This window comes from Myotis myotis, unplaced genomic scaffold (assembly GCF_014108235.1).
Source record: "Myotis myotis isolate mMyoMyo1 unplaced genomic scaffold, mMyoMyo1.p scaffold_m19_p_20, whole genome shotgun sequence".
NCBI classification, from domain to species: Eukaryota; Metazoa; Chordata; class Mammalia; order Chiroptera; family Vespertilionidae; genus Myotis; species Myotis myotis.
The window spans coordinates 14,389,278-14,411,587 of record NW_023416325.1 but is presented as its reverse complement, the minus strand read 5'-3'; the positions used below and the strand labels follow the sequence as shown (position 1 = coordinate 14,411,587).

At 43.8% G+C, this 22,310-nt stretch overlaps 1 protein-coding gene across 14 annotated transcripts in view; it reads right to left on the bottom strand.

Moving 5' to 3' along the window:
- Positions 1-2,030: 2,030 nt before the first annotated feature.
- The window catches only part of CLIP1 (CAP-Gly domain containing linker protein 1), an 88,342-nt gene continuing 68,062 nt past the window's right edge, over positions 2,031-22,310 (bottom strand). For 9 of the 14 annotated variants that reach the window (XM_036354469.1, XM_036354477.1, XM_036354481.1 and 6 more), the window contains 7 exons: positions 17,280-17,332; positions 10,686-10,803; positions 10,459-10,609; positions 9,843-9,892; positions 8,209-8,214; positions 7,089-7,213; positions 2,031-3,642 (listed from right to left, as the gene is read on the bottom strand). In XM_036354469.1, the coding sequence (XP_036210362.1) occupies positions 3,417-3,642; positions 7,089-7,213; positions 8,209-8,214; positions 9,843-9,892; positions 10,459-10,609; positions 10,686-10,803; positions 17,280-17,332 (729 nt within the window). In that variant the 3' untranslated portion in view covers positions 2,031-3,416. Of the gene's footprint in view, positions 3,643-7,088; positions 7,214-8,208; positions 8,215-9,842; positions 9,893-10,458; positions 10,610-10,685; positions 10,804-17,279; positions 17,333-22,310 lie in introns of those variants that run through there. The other 5 variants (XM_036354472.1, XM_036354478.1, XM_036354480.1 and 2 more) reach the window with 2 other exon arrangements.

Sequence of the window (22,310 nt, the reverse complement as noted above, 5' to 3'; positions counted from 1 at the left end):
TCAGCAAGACTGCAGTAAAAATTGCTATTTGGATCTATAGTGCTTGCTCATTTGAAGAAAAACCATTATGACAAATGAAACTGAAAATATCAGTTAGTACCACTGGGCAAAAAGAATAACCATTTGTTAAAGTAGATATAGCCCTAGCTGGTTTGGCTCAGTGGATACCATTGGCCTGTGGACTGAAGGGTCCTTGGTTCGATTCCCATCAAGGGCACATGCCAGGTTGTGGGCTCAATCACCAGTAGGGGGCATACAGCAGGCAGCCAATCAATGATTCTCTCTCATCATTGATGTTTCTCTCTCCTGAAATCATTTATATTTATATATATATATATACATATCTATACACACACACACACACATAGAGACCCAGTGCACGAAATTAGTGCATGATGGGGGAGGGTCCCTCAGCCCAGCCTGCACTCTCTTGCAATCCAGGACTGCTGGCTCCTAACTGCTCACCTGCCTGCCTGCCTCATTGCCCCTAACCACTCACCTGCCTGCTGATGGCTCCTAATCACTTGCCTGCCTGCCTGATTTCCCCTAACCGCCTCTGCCTTGGCCCCTGCTGCCGCAGCTTCGTCCGGAAGGACATCCAGATCTTTAGCTGTCCGGTCTAATTAGCATATCATGCTTTTATTATATCTATTTAAAATAGATGCTTCACCAAAGTGGATATACAGATGGCCAAGAGACATATGGAAAAATGCTCAAAGTCACCGATCATCAGAGAGATGCAAATTAAAACGATGAGGTATCATCTCACACCTGTCAGAATGGCTACCACAACAAATCCACAAATGACAAGTGCTGGCCAGCATGTGGAGAAAAGGGAATCCTAGTACACTGCTGGTGGGAATGCAGACTGGTGTGTAACTATTATGGAAAACAGTATGGCGTTTCATCAAAAAATTAAATATGCGCCCTAACCGGTTTGGCTCAGAGGATAGAGCGTCGGCCTGCGGACTGAAAGGTCCCAGGTTCGATTCCGGCCAAGGGCATGTACCTTGGTTGCGGGCACATCCCCAGTAGGAGGTGTGCAGGAGGCAGCTGATCAATGTTTCTCTCTCGATGTTTCTGGCTCTGTATCCCTCTCCCTTCCTCTCTGTGAAAAATCAATAAAATATGTTTAAAAAAAAGAAAAAGAAAAATTAAATATGGAACTTTCATTTGACCCAGTGATCTCAATTCTAGGAATATATCCTAAGAAACCCAAAACACCAATCGGAAAGGATATATGCACCCCTATGTTCATAGCAGCACAATTTACAATAGCTGAGATCTGGAAACAGCCCAAATGCTCATCAGTAGATGAGCTGTGGTACATTTATGCCATGGAATACTGTGCAGCAGTAAGAAAGAAGACTCTCTTACCCTTTGAGACAGCATGGAGGGACCTGGAGAGCATCATGCTAAGTGAAATAAATCAGTCAGAGAAAGACAAGAATCACATGATCTCACTCATATATGGAATCTAACAAACAAAATAAACTGATGAACAAAGTGGATCCAGAAACATGGAAGCATGGAACAGAGTGCGGAATCTGAGAGGGAAGGTAAGGGGGAGAGCAGGGAGGGAGGAGGAGGATGAGTGAGTGGGAGGTAATCAACTAAGGACTTTATATGCATGGCCCAAGGACACAGACAATGGGAAGGTGAAGGGTGGAGGTGGGGGCGAGCTGGAGGGGGTCAATGGGGGAAGAAGGGGAACATACTAGTATATAATACTTTCAACAATAATTATTTTTTTAGCCCTGGCCAACTTGGCTCAGTGGATAGAGCGTCGGCCTGTGGACTGAAGGGTCCCAGGTTCAATTCCAGTCAAGGGCACATGCCTGGGTTTCGGGCTCAATCCCCAGTAGGGGATGTGCAGGAGACAGCCAATCAATGATTCTCTCTCATCACTGATGTTTCTATCTCTTTCCCTCTCCCTTCCTCTCTGAAATCAATAAAGAAATATATTTTTTTTAAAAATTATTTTTTTAAAAAAAGAATGGTATTTTTTAACTAAAATAAAGTAGGTACAGAACATTTTTTGATCAAATTTTAATACTGCTTTACATATTGTTTGTGAAACAATTCCTATTATGTTTATAACCAGAAATTTCGATTACAGGTTTTTCACTTGTCAAATACAGTTAATAATTTTGAGGGGAAAATACATCAAAGGCATATATACAATTATAGAAGTTCTTATTATACATGTAGCATGGAGATACATTTATTACTTTTTACATCTTCTAGAAGACATTCAATTCAAAACAAGATAAATAGTTTAATAAAACTGGTTGATAAACTTCTGGTGGCTGAGGTCCTTCATTTAATTTTTTGTGATAAGAAAATCCAAAATTATTAATATTGAATTTCTCATCATACATTCATCTAAAAAGACAGTAAATACAACTTGTAAAGATTGTAGATTGGTTAATGTAAGTGTTGTATAGCAGCTTATTATCTAATTAATCGACTGCTGGGGATATCTGCTAGAGAAGGAAAAATATTGTATTTATTTAGATCTGATAAAGAAAAAAAATGAAAACAAAAATAAAAAATAGCTCCAAAGTTGTGTGATGCTATTCCTGGCCTAGCCCATTACATCCTGATAAACATTCTAAGTGTTTTCTTTTTCATAAAGGTAAAAATCTGAAAAGAAAGACACAATTGTGAATCCTTTTTCCCAAAATAGAGATTTTTAAAAAATATATACATACAATATATAGCTGAAATTATGCAAAACCAATACACAAAGCGCCACAGTAGAGTAAGTGGGTGCAGCATATCGATTATAAAACGTCCCACAGCAGTTTGGGGGCTCCCCCCTCCCTTTACCTGTTTCATGATTTAACATCACACCTAAGTGTTACCAAGCCTGAAGTAAAGGCACTACTGACATCAGGTAGTGCAAAGATCTCAGATATTTCAACTAAAAATAAAATGCTCTACATGAGTAGATGAAAATGCAAAATGGCACATTTTTTTTCAACTCATTCCAGTGTCAAAGCTTAACCAAACATCTCACTATACAAAAACGCAGCCTGGGAAGATTTTAGTGCAAATATGAGAATGGCATAATTTAAAGTTACTTAAATAAGGTACTGGAGGGTAGGGATTGTTCTTGGAGGTTTCCCTCGGGACAATCTATGTAACGACCTCTGGTGCAACGTCCTGTTGGAACTTAAAAATCAAGACGCCAAAAATAAGAGGTGAAAACTCACCTCCTAAGTATTTATTATTCTAATGTATACGGGGAAACTAAAAGGGCGATTTGTTGAAGATCAAAATATTTTCTTAGATTTGTTGGTGGGGGTCAAAAATAACGTGAGTTGTCCGGAAGTCTGCACACGTAATGCTGGTGTTCGGTTGCCCAGATGCTGGTGCGTCCGAGAAAGCCCAGTCCTGGATGTGAGGCTTCGTCAGAAGGTCTCGTCGTCGTTGCAGTTGGTTGCCCAGTGCCCAAACATCTCACAGATCTCACAGTACGGGCGCTCCTCGCTCCGACTGCCGTGGTGTGTGGAGTGAGGGGGGTCCTCCGACATTTGCGCCTGGGTGGGACAGTCCTCTGTGTCGTGGAGATCGAAGCAGTCACATATGTCACAGAAGAGGCGAGGTTTCTTCTTGGACTGTTTCTCCTGGTCGTCACTGTAAAGGTTCATGTGTACGATCAGAAACTCACATATTAACCAATGTCACCCCAATAGACTTAATAATGAAAAACAGAAACTCATTTCCACCACTTGTAAAGGATAAAAAACAAGCAAGAGTTATGGCCAAGTCTGTAAACCTCAAGTGTAACTACTGCAATCCCTATTTAAAATGCTCACATCAGGCTGGCTGGTGTGGCTCAGTGGGTGAGTGTTGTCCTAGGAACCAGGAGGTCATGGTTCCATTCCCAGTTAGGACATGCCCTGGTTGTGGGCTCACCCCCCAATGTGGTGTGTCAGGAGGCAGCCAATCAATGGTTCTCTCTCATCATTGATGTTTCTCTCTTCCCCTCTCCCTTTCTGAAACCAATAAAAATATACTTAAAAAAATAAAATAAAATGTTCACATCAGCCCTGCTGGTGTGGCTCAGTAGGTGGGGGTCGACTCCCATGAACCAGGAAGCCACTGGTTCAATTCTGGATCAGGGCACATGCCTGGGTTTCCAGCTCCATCCCCAGTAGGGGGATGTGCAGGAGGCAGCCAACTGATGTTGTTTCTCTCATCAATGTTTCTTTTTCTTTAATAATTCTTTATTGTTGAAAATATTACATATGTCCCCTTTTCCCCCCATTGATCCCCTCAGGCCACCCCCACCCCTGCCCCTCACCCCCCCATTGTCTGTGTCCATGGACCATGCATATATACATACAAGGTCCTTGGTTGATTACCTCCCACTCACCTTTCCCCCTCCTCCCACCTTCCCACCCCTTGCCTTCCCTCTGAGATTCTGCACTCTGTTCCATGCTTCCATGACTCTGGATCCACTCTTTTCATCAGTTTATTCTGTTAATTAGATTCCACATGAGTGAGATCATGTGATTCTTGTTTCTCTCTGACTTATTTCACTTAGCATGATGTTCTCCAGGTCCCTCCATGCTGTCTCAAAGGGTAAGAGATTCTTCTTTTTTACTGCTGCATAGTATTCCGTGGTGTAAATGTACCACAGCTTTTTTATCTACTCATCTACTGATGGGCACTTGGGCTGTTTCCAGATCTCTGCTATTGTAAAGTATGCTGCCATGAACATAGGGTTGAATACATTCTTTGATTGGTGTTTCGGGTTTCTTAGGATATATTCCTAGAAGTGGGTCAAATGGAAGTTCCATATCTAATTTTTTGAGGAAAAGCCATACTGTTTTCCATAATGGCTGCATCAGTCTGCATTCCCACCAGCAATGTACTAGGGTTCCCTTTTATCCACATCCTCGCCAACACTTGTCATTTGTTGATCTGTTGATGGTAGCCATTCTGACAGGTATGAGGTGATACCTCATTGGCATTTTAATTTGCATCTCTCTGATGATCAATGACTTTGAGCATTTTTTCACATGTCTCTTGGTCATCTGTATGTCATCTATTTAGGTCCTTTACCCATTTTTTAATTGGATTGTTTTCCTTTTGTTAAGTTGTATGAGTTCCTTACATGTTTTGGATATAAACCCTTTATCAGATGTATCATTGCCAAATATGTTCTCCCATGCAGTGGGCTTTCTTCTTGTTTTGTGGTTTCTTTTCTGTGCAGAAGCTTTTTATTTTTATGTAGTCCCATTTATTTTTTTTAGTTTCCATTGCCCTAGGAGCTGTATTGGTGAAGATATTGCTTTGGCATATGTCTGAGATTTTGCTGCCTCCACAGGCTCCTCTAAGATTTTTATGGTTTCCCGTCTTATGTTTAAGCCTTTTATCCATTTTGAGTTTATTTTATGTGTATGGTATAAGTTAGTGGTCTAGTTTCATTTTTTTTGCATGTATCTGTCCAATTTTCCCAACACCATTTATTTCTTCAAACACATTCTCTATCCCTCTCTCCCTTGCTACCTCTTCTGGCACACCTACTATTTGAATATTGTTACATTCCACGTTGTCTCACAGCTTTAAGTTGTCCTCTTGTTTTTTCTTTTTGGTTCTCTGAGTGATTTTTTTTAACCCTGTCTTCTAATTCACTGATTAGATCCTCTTTTTCCCCTCATCTTCTGTGTATTCCTTCCAATTGTGTTCTTTATTTCTGTCTTCATATTTACTACATCTTTTCTCATGCTATTGAGCATCTTTAACGTCATTATTCTGAACTCTATATCAGATAAATTTCTTATCTCCATTTCATTTAACTCTTTTGGAGAATTCTCTTGTTCTTTCATTTGGGGGTTGTTTCTTTGACTCCTCATTTTGGCTGCCTGTTTGGATTTGTGACTATGTGTTAGGTAGGTCTTCTATGCCTCTCAATCCCTAGTACATGACAGTGACAAACACTGTTTCTGTCTAATTAGATGAGGCAAAGACTCAAAGCCTCCAGAGACTGCCTCTGCTTACAAACTGATAGGATCCTGTCTTAAATTGCCCTTAGGCAATAATCCTCAGGTGTGGTGTGAGTTTTTTTCAACAGGGTGGGGCAACTGCTTCTGCCTGGAGGCTAATTGTTATTCTCAGTTTCTTATTGGACCTCAGAAACTCTGCAATGTGGGCAAGGTGTGTACCCCCCAGGCAAAGCTGACTGTATAGAAAATGTCTGCATGAGAAAGATGACCTCCGCAGCATGAGGGAATGACTCAGGACAGGAAACCAGGTGTCTGCCTTCTGAGCTCTAACCTGAGACCCTGATCTTGGCTTCTGCTCATACAGCTCCAGTTCATTCTGCCCTCCCTCTGCCAGAGCACAAGGTGAGTAGCTTCAGAGGGAATTTTGTGCATTGGCTCTTTAAGAGGGTGCCTGAATTTCCAGCCATCTCTCCCTGTCAGACAGCAACCCCATTGCTTTTCACACCCAGATGTGGGTACCTTTCTCAGTTCTGGTGCTCTCTGCTGGGGGGCCCAGCTTGTGGATTAGACCCCAGATTTCTCAGTGGCAACCCCCACAGCTGACATATCTCTCAGGAACTCCAATCCCTGTCTATGGAAGCCCGGCCAACCCTTTCGTGCCTCAGCCCCTCCTACCAGTCTCTATGCTGTCTCTACTTTCCGTCCTTAGTTATCATGGTTCTTTCCAGTGAGTCTCCCATTGATTATTCAGGAAGTTTTTCTGTATTTTAGTTGCAATTCCAGATTGGTCCTGGGAGCGTGTCCTTGCAGCATCTACTTACTCCACCACCATATTTAATCTCCCATGTTATTTTTTTTCCTGTGTTTCTATCTCTCTATCCCTCTCCCTTCCTCTCTCTCTAAAAATCAATAAAAATATATTTTTAAAAATTTAAAAAGTAAATAAATAAAATGTTTACATTAAAGCCATTTATAGTGTATATGTATCACTGTCTTGCCAGAGTTATGGGGATGGATTTATGGCCAATCAGCCACAGGGCAACTGTCTCTCCAACCCACTGAAGAACCTAACTTTAAAAGCACAGTTTATTTAGATGGAACTGAACAGTATTGTCTCATATGAAATACCTGTCATAATTGTTTAGGTCATCGCCATTCCCATTAAGGGCCGCTTCTGACATCATTTCCACCTTCAGCTTAAGGTCTTGATTCTTCCTCTGAAGGTCCACTATTACTGAATTTAGGAAGTCAATCTAATTTGTTCAGGGAAAAGAAAAGAGACATGTATAAAATGTCTGAAATGTGTCCGGTGGACTGCCTATCAAGAAGTCACGGACGTAGACTCATGTCATGGCTGTGAGTGTGCTGGACATCACAGAGGGGCCAAAGGTGGCTGTTACTGAACCTATGCTTTATATACTGATACACACACACACACACACACACACACACACACACACACTTCACAAAAAGCATAACAAGAGAGTTGTCTCATGGCACTGTAGAACCAATCCACAACATATCGTCTTTTGAAAAAGTACAGGGACATCCTCCTCACACCAGGCTCCCTGATGGGTTGTGGTGGGGTGATGGTAAATGAGACTTCAGAGAAAAATGGAGAAGTTTTAAAGAGAAGGCTCAAGCTCCATTTCCACTGAGGAGACCCTTTGGCACATGCTCAGGAACAGGGTGGCGCTCAGGTACCCCAATTGGGAAAAGCAACTGTGCCAGGATTCACTGGGCAGTGGAATAACGAGATGACCAGCAGGAGGAAGCACCCTTGTCCTAACATTTGCTTTCAAACCAAGGGCACTTTCCTTGAAAAACAAAAAGTTTCTTCCCTCTTCTACAAATAATAAAAAGCTCTCATATATTCTAAATAGCTCATGAGAAAAATCTCACTTTATAATTTTAAAAATGTGAGTGTATACACATACACAGGTAATTCAATTTTTAAAGAACTAGTTGTCCTCTTTCTCTTGCTGGGGCATGTTATGAAGTGAAGCTGGCAACCAGTAGCTTTGTGGTTCTCTGGAGAACATCCCTGCCAACACTGGAGGCAGACCCACTGAATCTATCCTCGCTTCTTAAACTGCATTTTCTAAGACTTTATCATATCAGGAGCTCTGTTTCGGGAAGAAGAAAACAGCACAACACGGATTTACTACAGTGGGGAAACACACACACACACACACACACACACACACACACACACACGTGCTCGCAAATTAGGAAACATAAAACAAACCATTTGCTGGTTGGAAGAAAGTGTTGGCAGCAGCAGACGAAACAAATGGAAGCAGAAAGGAAAGGGGGAGAAAGAGAAAACACTGTTAATGAAGTAGATGTTTATTACACATACACACTAAGCAGACAATGCTACCTGGGGTAAGTTAGTAGTTCGCTGAATCCTTTCAGACAAATCAAAACTCCCTGAGCTTTTATTTAAAAATGAAAGATGGCTTTTGTACCTGTGATTTTTGCGCAGGATAAATATACCCCAAGATATATTATTAAAACTGAAGATGGATGCTTATTGTCTATGTCTCATTATATTTCCAAATAGAGAATACGTTGTTTCCATATAATCCCACATTTAAAATTAAGGCCGTTTTGTTAATTCTGGAAACATTTTTCGAGAACCCTGTCTTTGTAAGGTAGAGATGAGCCAGGAACTTTTTGACAGAGCAATTCTACTTCTAAAATTTACCCCAAAGAAATATTAGTATATCTGAAAAATGGCAGATGTCCAAGACAATTCATTTCCGCATTGTTTACAATACACTTAGAAGATCAGAAACCTCCCAAATGGCATGCCAACGGACAGAGAACCAATTCCATTAAGTTCATCCATATAACGGAACACTAAACAGCTATAAAAGGGAGGTACAGAGGTTGAAGGGGCTCCTGACTCTCCAGGGAGAGGAGTCTGTGGAAGTCACTCTGACACTGAGGCTGGCTCCCTTGGGCCTGCTGGAAGAGTAGGTATTGCTTAGGGGCGAGGCTGGGCTCTTCCAGGCTGGGCTAGGCTCTTCGGAGTGAGGTTCTGCTCTTCGGGACTGGCTACAGCTGTTCTAGTCTGGGCTCAGCTCTTCAGGGCTAGACGCCTCCCTTCCCTTCGGGACTGAGCTTTGGCTCTTTGGAGCTAGGCTCCGCCCTCTGGGACTGTCTTTGGCTATTCAGGACTAGGTTGGGGTCTTAGGGTCTAGGCTGGCTCTTCGGAACTAGGGTCAGCCCTTTGGGACCAGATTGGGCTATTAGGCTCTGGCTGGGTATTCCAGGCTGGTCCGTTAAAATCAAATTGACCTGGGTCATGGGGAAGCCCAGGTCTCTACACAATTGCCTCCAGGAAAGGGCTCTTAAGTGAGCATACACAGCCTGGGAACCAGAGGTAAAAAGGGCTGCTGACTCGAGGGAGAGGTGCCTGTGGAAGTCACTCTGACACACTGAGGCTGGCTTCCTTGGGCCTCCTGGGAGAATAGGTATTGCTTAGGGGCTAGGCTCAGCTTTTTGGGAAAAGGTTCTGCCAAAAAAAAAAAAAGAAAGAAAGAAAAAGAAGAAAGAAAGGAAGTACAGATCAGTTTATGTAATACGCCACCATGTACGTTAAAAGGGAAAGGAAAAAGACTGTATTAGTCTTGGCTTATATTTACATTTTTTTAAATCCCTGAAAAGACTTTTTTAAAAAGACACCAATTGGGTGGTTACCTGATTGGAGAGCTGGGAACTGACCAGAGAGAAAGGTTTGGGGGGAGATGTGTTGCTGAACATATTTTTAATATTGCTTAACGTTTAGATCATATGAATGCACTACCTGTTCAAAAGATTAAGTGCTTGTTTAAAACAGCAGGTAAGCAAACTAAAGGAAGGAAGGAGCAGTACCTGACTCTCCTGGGCTCTTTCGTCCTCTTCCGCCTGAGTATCAGTATTACCTTATAGATAAAAAAAAAAAAAAAAAAAAAATGGAGGGGGATGTTTAAAAACCACAATCTTTTTTCCTTGTGTTTGCATTGAAAATCATTCTCTGTGGAATTCCCAGGTGCGCCTCCCAGTACACACTCATGAGTTCCTGTCCCATAGCCGGACCCCTGAGGGACCTGCGCCGGCGCTGGCCCACTCCTCCTGTGTTCTCTCTTGGGCTGGCTCACTGCTGGGCAAGAATGGCCATCACATCCACCTGAATTTAGAGGAGTGAGGGACCATCTCTGCCCTCCCTCACTGTGTACCTTCAGAACCCACGGCTGTACTGGGATGGCAGCCAGCATCTACCAGCTTATGCTTCTACCCACACTCAAGACCAGGGGGGAAGGCCCAGCAGTGGGGACACCAGGCACGCCCCTTCGCATGGGGCCGGGGTGATGCCGAGCCCTCATCTGACTAACGGGTGGGAGAGCCAAGGAGGACAGGGCCACGTCGGGGAGCAGCGCATCTTGCCCAGAAACGGCTCCTTTGCAGGGAGCAGTGGGGTGGGGGAGAGGCACCACGGTCATCATTTTACCTGAGGAGCTGCTGAGCTGCCTCTTGTTTTCCTTGAGTTGAAGCTCCAAGTTCTTTACCTTGAGCTCGAGCTTCACCTTGTCAGACTCAAGAGACTGGACAACTGAATGCAAGGACTTGGCAGAGGCGTTTTCTCCCCTGAGCACCGTGACCTGCAACACAGCGGCGCGGCTTAGGTGTGGGAACAGAACGGGGCGGCGTGAACGTTCGCCCGGGAAGGTACTCTACCTCGTTCCTCAGCTTCTCCAGCTCGGCATCCTTCTCTGTGAGTAAGGCACTAGTAATGCTGATGGACTTCTGCAAGGAGGCTTTTTCCTCATCTGCGTCTTTTATCAACTGGGATTCTCTAAAAGACCAAAGAGTTAAAAATTCCAGAAATCAGCCGAGAGAGTGATCAGTGTATGACTGTCCTAGAACAAACACACAATTTGCCCGAGTTCATGTAAAGAAAAAGTGCATCCCAGGGGGCTTGTAGAGGGAGAAGGCTATTTTGCTTCCAAATTTTACTTACTGTGCGGGGAGAAAAAGCTCACTATGCACAGACATGCTTGAATCTGCCTATCATTGTATCCATTTGAGTTTAAAGAAAACAGTAACTTTGGAAGACTTACGATTATAAAAACAAAAACAAAAAAATAAGACGGTTGCACCCCCAAAGAATTCTTCTAAATATCGAACCCCAGCTGAATTCGATTATTTCTTGAATAAACTACTACCAAGCAATACCAACAATTAGAATACACACATGCAAAGCGATTATACAATGTCATGCAGCGCAGTTTTATGCTGGAAGTATCGGTTGGTTCTCACTAATTTCAGTAACTTTTAGCAAGTTCCAGGAATGAGTTTTCGAGATCTAATGGGCCAAACAGTAGCAAATAGTACCACTACTATTCGGGCTGCAGGAGTCTTCCTCTGCCTCCGTGGCACCTGAAGAGGACATTAACTTGCTCGTAGAAATGACCGGTAATTACATAAAGGCCAGCGCGACATGTTAAAGTGGAGCTCCGGGGAGGGAATGCACGCGTTGGCGACATCGGGAGGAAGGGCCAGCACTGGGTTTCTGTCCTCAGCCTGACTCGGCTGTGGTCATCAGCGGAGGGGGGACCAGGCCTGGGAAGTAAGGGAAACACCTGTCGTGGAGGGTGTGCGAAAAGAAAGGGAACGATGAAGGGAAGACCAGGAGGGAAGACACGATAGACACAACCCGGAAGGGCCGGCTACTATGTGTGTGTGTGTGTGCACATTTAGATTTTTGTTGAGAATTTACATGCATTCGAGAGTGCCATGGTCATAGTCACCAGGGAGGAGGTCAGACTGAGCACGGTCACAGATTGGGAGAAACTAACTCCTTGGTGACAACTGAATGCAGTGTGATGTGTAGGTTGGACCCTGGAGGAGAAAAAGGACGTTCGTGGAAAAGCTGGGGGATCTGAGTAAGGTCAGGGGTCTAGCTGAGAGAGTGTGCATGTCACTTTCTAGGTTTTGGTCAATGTACCAGGGGATGGACCATGTCCACGTGAAGGGACCAGACCGGGTGGGGGGGTGGGGGTGGGGCACACGTGGGAGTACTCAGAACGACCCTGGCAACTCTTCTGTGAAACTCTAGTTTTAAAAATTAAAAAAAATTTTTTTTTTAATTATATGCAGTGTGAAATGAGGAAAAAGACCTGGAATCACAATAATAGTTTGGAAAAAGACAAAACCGGAGAGAATTTTTCCAAGCTAGCCCTCAGGCCGGTGGACACGTCACTCATGGAGCTAATCCTCAGTGAGAACTCATAACTTAGGAAACAAGCCAACGGGAAGGACTGAAAACTGAGGCCCAGGTTAGAAATGGAAGAATGTACATGTCTGGTTAGTGAGACCCAAGATATCCGGCACACGAATTACAGAATTCTCATGATTTATGGTAGATTCTACACAAAGATAAAATATTAAGTGTATTTATCTCATTGTGTGGCTGACACTCATACCCCGGAATGATAAGTAGTAAGAAAAGAATTTGAGACTTACAAACACTCCTGGAATTCAATATCCGAGCACTATCTGTACACTGAAATGGGGCGAGCAGCAGTGACGCTGAATTACTGAGTGGCACCTTGCTCGGAAATAGGATCTTGCTCGGATTAAAACAAAACAACGATTTTAACGGAAGGAACGTACGAACCCTCCTTCCCCCTGGAAAGTAAGTGTCTGAGGCGATCCAAAGATTCAATAAAGCTCAGACTCCTTAAGCCTCTAGCAAACTGACTTGGTGGTTTACTCTATAGTAACACCTATTTCCAGAGCGTCGCTTGTTAGAAAACCAACTCAAATCTGAACATCATTTGAAATGTTTTTACTGGGGGGAAAAAAAAAAAAAGAGCATTTGGGGATTACTGAGCAGACTTGGATTCTTCCATCATAGGAACTCTAGTTAGCAAAGACGTCACCGATTCTTGGTGTTGGGGCCCACCAGCCGGCGGGAGGAGGAAGGCACGGTATCTTGATCTGCTCACCCTCACATACACACAGCCTCTGCGCAAGGCTGCCTTAGGAGAGGGCAAGCAGAACGCTCGCTCCTTGTACAGTTATCAAAAGATGCATGGCTGAGGAAGGGACCAAACTTGTGACAAATGGCAGGACAAACAGCTGTTAGCAGCTCATCTCTGGGGCAGATCCTCACTGCTGGCTTCCTTCACTATTTCTAAGCCCCAGTCCCACTGTACAGACCAAGAGAGGCCGAGTTAAACCATTTAGCCAGCATCACTGACCTCTGCGTCACAAATCACACCGGCAGGCGGGCCCATGTTCCCTGAAGCCATGCTGACTGGGATGACTTGGTGTTCCTCAAATGTCAAATAGGGAAGATAAGCAGAATACGAAGGAAGGGCCGGGGGGGCCCGAAATCTTTCCTCCAAGGGAACATACTAGCCAGATTCTTTCCTTACTACTTGCACAAGAAATAAACTCTAGCAGTAAAGCAAATACCTTAACGTGTAATTGGGCAAGCTTTAAAAATGCAAGATAGTAAGAACCAAATATTAGAAACATGAAGAGAAATGCAAATCAGTCAGGAAAAGTTTGCACTGCAATTCTTTGCTTTAAAAAAAAAAGATAATGTGTGTGTGAGTGTGTGTGCGTATACTGCTGAGAATATTTTACAAAACAAAAGCAAGACACAGAGGGACAAAGGCAGCCAAAAATATATATACGACCATTTGGTTTACTAAAAATATATGAAATTTATTTATTATAATGTGGATAGACTTTCTTTAGTCTTACCATGAAAGACACACAGATATAGCAAAGGAAGCAAGAGTAGGAAGGGAAAAGAGAGGAGTGAAGTGAGCATTGTAAGCAGCGACAGCTCGGAGACAGTCAGTCAGCCAGCCACCCACAGTGAGCAGCACAGGACTCTGCAGAATTTGTCGAGGGAACTGTCTACCGGTTTCCAGCCCTGACGGCAATCTGTCATTTACACTAACAGAATTAATTCTGCCTCCAACAAGTCCACGTCTAAGATTTTGGCTCTCAAGTCCCTTCTTTGACATCAAAAAGCCTGGAGGGAGGGAGGGAGGGAAGCCAAACAAGTTCTCCCATCTGCTTGCAGACCTCAGGGGTCAGAAGACCCACCTCTCCACTCGGTCAGTTACGGCAAGTCAAGTTCGGCTCTGCCATCTCTCTCAGACATCTTGGAACCTGTTTTGAAGGAGGTCTGCCTAACGTGGAAACCAGTTTTCCAAAGAAATAATTACATTTTTAAAAGATATTTATATATATTTTTATTGATTTCAGAGAGGAAGGGTAGAGGGAGAAACATCAATGATGAGAATCATTGATCAGCTGCCTCCTACACACCGCCCCCTCCCCCACACTGGGGATGAAGCCCACAACCTGGGCATGAAGCCCACAACCTGGGCATGTTCCCTGACTGAGAATTGAACCATGACCTCCTGGTTTATAGGTTGACGCTCAACCACTGAGCCACGCTGGCTGGGCAATGATTACATTCTTAAGAGGAAAATCTTGACTACATATTGCTTGCAATTCAATGTTTAGATACCAAAAAACTGTGGCAATACAGAAGGATGTTACTACTTTCTTTTTTAAAAATTTATCTTTATTATTGAAAGTATTACAGATGTCCCCTTTTTGTTACTAATTTCTTCACGAAAAGCAGCTTCATCCTACAGTCAGGAGTAAGTACTGCACTTCAATACAATGACTTCAGTGTAATGAAGGCAAGTCTATGCCTGCTTATGTCTATTCAATGGTCACTTCCAAATTAAACTGTCGACTAAGATCTCTATTTTTGTTTCAACAGCTACAACTCAAATAACTTTATGATTTAAGTACTTTTTAGACTTTTAAAGTAAGAGCAGATCAAATTCTTTTTAGTACTCTATGCTAAATTTACTTAACTATGATACACATAGACCTATATACAAATCCTTTATCAAACTGACTTTAGGAGGTGTTTAGGAGTTCAAATTATTAGCTCAAATATATACTTGCTTTCAGATTTCTGAAACAGACATAACTTTCCATAAGGGTTAATAAACAATTTAACAAAAAAAAAAAAAAGAGAGAGAGAGGGAAAAAAGGTGTAGCCTGGCCGGTATGGCTCAGTGGTTGAGCCTCTACCTATGAACCAGAGGTCACAGTTCAATTTCTGGTCAGGGCACATGCCTGGGTTGTGAGCTAGATCCCCAGTAGGGGGTGTGCAGGAAGCAGCCGATCAATGATTCTTTCTCATCATTGATGTTTTCTCTCTCCCCCTTTCTCTTCCTCACTGAAATCAATAAAAAATATATTTTAAAAAAATAGTTGTAAATATGAAAACATAGATTTAAAATTTTTTTCACTCCCAGAAAAATTATCATTTTTATCTGCATAACAAGAGTGACTTTTAAGAGACTTTCTCCTAAACATATCCAGCACCGAAAACAGGAGCAGAGATGGTGAAATAGGAAGATAGGGATGTTCCACCTTTTGAAACCATGAAAAAAGTCAACGCCCAATCACATTTTTTTAAAAATATATTTTTTATTGATTTCAGAGAGGAAGGGAGAGAGAGATGGAAACATCAATGATGAGAGAGAATCACTGATTGGCTGCCTCCTGCACGCCCCCTACTGGGGACCAAGCCCGCAACCCAGGCATGTGCCCTTGATCAGAATTGAACCCAGGACCCTTCAGTCCACAGGCCGACACTCTATCCACTGAGCCAAACCAGCTAGGGCCCCAGTCACATTTTGAAAGACATGTGGTAAGGACGGACAAAGCACAGCATCTTTCTTTTTAAAAATGAATAATAGTAAGTGTACAGCGAGACAAGAACCAGCATAAAAATCGGAGGATCTGTGCCTTACACCTGCATCTGAGTTCTTGGCCAAGGTGCCTGACTCTTCAGGCTGGCATTTCATCCTTTTTGTTTTTGTGTTTAGTTTCTCTTGGCTGTTGAGGTTTCATCGTTTTTAAACGCACGCCTCACCATATACTTCAGTGGGCTGTTTTGGGCTTACAGGCCTGAGAATTACCAACGGCTACGTCCATGCAAGGGGACATGCCAGGGCTCACATCAGCCCGTTTTCATTTGTCTGCTGGCCAGGACGTCACAGGAAGAGCCCTGTGAACTTTCACCCGGCCTGGGTAACTGCGGACATGAGCTGCTGCTGCTGCTTTTTTAAAATTTATCTTTACGGTTGAGAGTCTTACAGATCTCCCCCGTGAAGTTCTTTTTAAAGAAACAAAGCCTTATGGATGTAAAAATCAACACCTGAGGCCCACATGGGCGGGGCTGTGCCTGCACGCGGAAGCTGGGCTAAGGCAGGTCAGCCTGGTCACCACGCTCACGCATGGTCACCTGGAGGACACCGGGCGGAGCCAGGGGCGTGGCGGTGACGAAACACGTGCATTCTGGTGTGAAACTTTAACAGAGAATGAATCTAATCAGAGAGGGAAAGGACGAATGGCACCCCTGGACCAAGGCCCAACACCCTTTAGGATGTAGCTTATGGAACTCAGATATCTTGTGGGCGAAGTGCAGCTCTCAATCCCTCAGCAGGTTTGCCGAGCGGGCAGGAGGGGCGCTGCTGTGTAAATAGCACCCATGGGCAGCTGCCTGGGCAGGGGAGCCCCTCGGCCCTGACAAGTAAGAGAATACTTTGCAAGAGCATGGAGAATTCTTGTTTTTCTACTTTATTTCACTTTTTTTTTTTAATTTCTCTAGACACAAACTGCACATTTTAAAAGAGCAGATAGGCTGTCAGGATGCATAAAAGCACTAAGCTTCTAAATGACTATTTCTGTGGGCCTGTGTATCCTTACTCAAAAGGACTGGAAGGCTTTCACTTGAATACTGTGTGATTATCATGAATAAAATGACAAAGCTCTTTTTTCTGAAAATAAATGGAAACATTTATAATTATGTTACCCGTTATTATTGAAAAATTAAAATTTTTACATCATGGAAATCAGTGTTTATAGGCCGATCAATTACTCCCTGTAAAGTGATAGCATTTTCTAGTTACTGAAACTAGGAGGGAGCAGCAGTATCATACGAGACAATCTGCTTTTAGAAAACTTCCAAACAAATGCAACTGAACGTGACTTCAACTGCAGCTGTTCTTTGTTTTAGGAATGAAGGCTGAGACTTTGGCAAATGAGTTTTCATCATTTGTCAATGGTGAGTACTGAGCTATCAGGATGCAATTTTCTGAATGAGAAGGTCGCACACTTTCTATACATCACCGCACACATCACCTTCTAACGTTTTCCTTGTTAAACTCGCACACTCACACACATGCCAATGATAAACAGAAAAAGAAGACCTACCTCTTTTTCATTTCTAACAACTGATTGTTGAGCACAGATCTCTCCTCTTCCACCTGGAAAAAAGCACATACATGGAAGTTCAGTTCCTAACGAGCCGGCAGGGAGGCCTAGTTCTCATGCCCCGGGTTCCATTCCCAGGCCCCAGGCAGTGAGAGCAGCTGGCACCATATCACAGAATATACAGCTATTTGTTTATAAACCATGTATGACCTGACTGACTCCCTTTCCTCACGGACTCGAGAATTAAAACTGTTAATCAACAGCTGGTTTTGCTCAGTGGTTAGAGTGTCGGCTGCCCACAGACCAAGGGTTCGAGAGTTCAATTCCTGGTCAAGGGCACATACCTGGGTTGCAGGATCCCTGCCCGGGTTGGAGTACATGCGACAGGCAACCAATTGAGTGTCTCTTTCTCATCAATGTTTCTCTCTCTTTCCCTCTCCCTCCTTCCCTTCCACTCACTCAAAGAAAATTGATGGAAAAAAAACATCCTCGAGTGAGGATTTACAAAACAAAACAAAGTATTAAACAACATCTGAACAGTAAAGGGGCATAAACCTTAGACCAGTGATGGCGAACCTATGACACACGTGTCAGAGGTGACACGCGAACTCCATTTTTTTGGTTGATTTTTCTTTGTTAAATGGCATTTAAATATATAAAATAAATATCAAAAATATAAGTCTTTGCTTTACTATGGTTGCAAATATCAAAAAATTTCTATATGTGACACGGCATCAGAGTTAAGTTAGGGTTTTTCAAAATGCTGACACGACGAGCTCAAAAGGTTCGCCATCACTGCCTCAGACATTCAATAAATGTTAACGGATGAGTGAGAATGTCATGAACATTCTGGATCGTTTCCTGAAACAACAGAGGCTGAATGTCACCGACTCAGGGAGAGCAGGAACAGGTCATCTGCTCTCTGTGGGCCTGTTTTATGCTTGCTCTATCTCAAAACTTCGTTTCTCGCCTATAAAATACAAAGGTTTCTAAAGAATCAAGTCAAAAAACAGAAAGAAAGACAGAGGGAACCCTCTGGTGTAAAGAAGAGTGAAGATCCCAGCCAGTATGGGTCAGTGGTTGAGCGTCAACCTATGAATCAGGTTGTCAGGGTTCCATTCCTGGTCAGGGCACATGCCCAGGTTTCAGGCTCGATCCCCAGTAGGGGGTGTGCAAGAGGCACCCAGTCAATGATTCTCTCTCATCACTGATGTTTCTAGGTCTCTCTCCTTCTCCCTTCCTCTCTGAAATCAATAAAAATTAATTTAAAAGTTATATTTAAAAAAAAAGACAGAGATTCTGTGGTCCAACTTCACTCAGCCCCACTTGCCCAGAAGTCCCTGAGCCCACATGAAAATTGTGATGGTTAATGATCACCATTTCTCCAAAATAAAACATGGCAAACTAAAAATAGAATTCCCTTCCCAAGCATTCATGTTTGGTAATTCAGGTTTGTTTAAGAGGCAGGCAATCACTAATGTATCAACTTATTTATTTATTTTTAAATTCTTATTTATTAATTTGAAAGAGAGAGAGAGAGACAGAGAGGGGAAGAGAGAGACAGAAACATCGATCTTACTGATGCATTCATTGGTTGATTCTTTTATGTGCCTTGACTGGGGTTTGAACCTGCAACCTCGGCATATTGGGATGACATTCTAACCAGCTGAGCTGCCTGGCCAGAGCCCATTCGTGACTCAGTTTAGATGATAACCCCGTGTAATGTTTTTTATATACACCACATGCTATAACCAAGAAGAACTGTGGATGAAATACTGGTATTGAGTCTCTAATCCTATCCAGTTGTCACAGGCAAACTGTAACCTCATTCTGCAAATAACCAGGGGAAATCAGCACAGTTCCCATAGTGACAGCCAAGTGCATCTGCAATCCTTACAAAGGAAAAGATGTATGAGGGTTGGGAATGATAAATCAGACATTTCAGAAGTGACTGCCTAAGATGACTATTGGAACAGAACTCACAGTAAGATGGTTATTTTTAGTATTCCCCATGAAAAGAAAGAATGCTCTGCATGCTCTCCATTCCTCCTGAGACCACGTGACCCCCCTGAATCCACACCCTGTGCTTCCACCGTCCACACATAGCAAGTGCCCCACTCCGTTAAAGATTGGGCTTTTGCCTGGCCAGTGTGGCTCAGTGCTTGAGTGTCGACCTATGAACCAGGAGGTCACAGTTCAATTCCTGGTCACGGCACATGCCCGGTTGCACACGCTATCCCCAGTAGGGGTGTGCAGGAAGCAGCTGATCAATGATTCTCTCTCATTGATGTTTCTCTCTCTCTCTCCCCCTCTCCCTTCCTCCTGAAATCAATAAAAAGAAATTTATTTTTAAAAGATCAGGCTTTTGGCAGCACAATTATCTGCAACAAAGCTTTGGACTGGACATGTGAGGAAGTCCAAGGACCTCTCAATGTCTCTACACCCCCTGAAAGACAGGACAGGACATGAAGCCCTGGCTAAACACAACACACTCATTTCATCTCACTCCTGCCTGGTTCCACGACTCCTGCTGTCCCGCTGCCCGTGTGGGGAGAGAAGAGTAGAAACGACCACAACATGGAGCTCTGAGTGCTCCACGTAAGACAACAGTGGCAACTGTGACAGGAACACAAAGAAGGAGCCAAGAGCTCTGAGCTGAGAGGCGACGAACTTTAGGGTGGGCTTCTGACAATGAGAGGTTCACCACGTGGGGAGGGAGAAGGGATGTCACGGCAGAGCCGTGAATGGAGATGCCAGGTACAGCAGGAGATGCAGAGAAAAAAGAGCGGAAGGAGCGGAAGAAGTTACGAGGGGAGCGTTGAGAATGCAGGTAGCGGTGCTAGGTGCTCAGAGAGGGAAGGAAGGCAAGATCGGTGGCACCACTTGGTAAGCGATGATTCAGGCACGAGTCACCTCGGTGCAAAGAGCAGCATGCAGGGGGCTGGGAGGAAGAGGGGAGGTAGAAGACAGAGGCAGAAAACAGAACACTCTTTTTAAAGTTCGAAAAGAAGGAAGAATTGGGGTTGTAAGTGTGAAACCGCACAGCAAGATTTAGAACTGCTTTTAAGGAAACGAGATTTCTCAGCCCACGGGGGATCTGAATGGAAAACTAGTGGTAGCAACTACAGGCAGCACGCAGACATCAGGAGGGACAGGTGACAAGCTGAATGGAGAAAGGAGACATGAAACACCTGAAGCAAAGGGACAGACAAAATGTGGTCCGTCCACCCAATAAAATACTATTCGGCCAGGAAAAGGAACGAAGCACTGACACCCGCCACATCCTGCATGAACCTCGAGAGCACGATGCTGAGAAGCCAGACACAGACAGACACATGCTGTATGATGCCATTTATGGGAAATAACAAGAATAAGCAGCCCCGGCCGATTTGGCTCAGTGGTTAGGGCGTCGGCCCTCAGCCCGAAGGGCCCCAGGTTCAATTCCTGGTCAAGGGCACATGCTTTGGTTGCGGGTTCCCCAGGCCCAGTCAGGGCTTGAGTGGGAGGCAACCAATCGATGTCTCTCTCTCACATTGATGTTTCTCTCTCTCTCTCTCTCTCTCTCTCTCCCCTCGTCTCCCCCTTCCACTTGATCTAGAAATCAATGGAAAAAATATCCTTGGGTGAGGATTAAAAATCATCATCAAATCCATAGAGACAAAATTCACCAAGTGGGGAGGGAGAGGAGATTAGGGTCGCCAGGGGCTGGAAGAGGAATGAAGTGACTGCTTACACGGGGAAGCGTCTCCGTTTGAGGTGATGAAGCTGTTCTGGGCCAGCACAGCACTGTGCAGGGACTACATGCCACTGAACTGTACCCTATAAAATGGCACAGCAGTGAACTTATGTCCTTCGCAAGTGACCCCACTTTTGAGCCTCCGCTTCCTCGACTACAAAGTAACCCACTGTCTCAGAGGTGTGCTGTGAGATTCTGTGAAATGTGCACAGGAGTCCGCTCACGTGATGTGCAGTGAGTTTTGGGGCTGCTAAGTAAGAGAGCCAGGATAATTCAGATCCTACCCCGTGTCAATCTAGTCTTCGCTGTATTAATGTTTAGAATGAAACACTAAATATTTTTATTAGTACTACATTGAAAAGTCTTTTTTTTTTTTTTTTTAAATAGGGTTTCTGCCAAACACTGGCTCTGTAGTATATTTCTGAACATAGTTGATCAATAGTTTGGAAACGTAAGAGAATAAAAATTTGTAATTTCACGTAAGTAAAAGTGCTCTACGTTCCCAGAGGTCATACAATCAGAGGAATAAGCCAGTGAATGCACCAGCCTTCTTTATTTTTTATATATATATTTTATTGATTTTTTACAGAGAGGAAGGGAGAGAGATAGAGAGTTAGAAACATCGACGAGAGAGAAACATCGATCAGCTGCCTCCTGCACATCTCCTACTGGGGATGTGCCCGCAACCCAGGTACATGCCCTTGACCGGAATCAAACCTGGGACCTTTCAGTCCACAGGCCGACACTCTATCCACTGAGCCAAACCGGTTTCGGCCACCAGCCTTCTTTAGACTAAGGTTTCTTCGAAGGTATTTTAAATGGGTGCTTCTTGCCACTCTTCTGAAATATGTACACACACACACACACACACACACACACACACACACACACATACGTCTCTATGTAAAACTGCAGATCTATATCAAGGGAAGAGTATCTGTGCTCCTTCTTGGTGATCAATGTTGTTAACAACCTCGAGCATTGAAGCCTATGATGCTTTACTCACACCCCTGGTCTCTCCTGAGTAAAACCTAGAAAACGGCAAAGGGCATAGCAGCCTCAGTCCTTACAGGGAAGTCATTTTCTTAGCTGCTCCTTTGCAGGTGCTGTTTCCTAACACCCTTCAACGTCACTGACTTTCAAATGTTTAGTCACAAAACCTTTTCGAAAGGAAGGTAGTTCAGACCCCAACATGCAGAAGAGGAAGAGCTGGGGGAGAGGAACCCTGAAAGCCTCCCGAGGCACTGCAACGGCCCCTACGGAGTGCCCTCTGGATCTGGGTGACAGAAACAGAA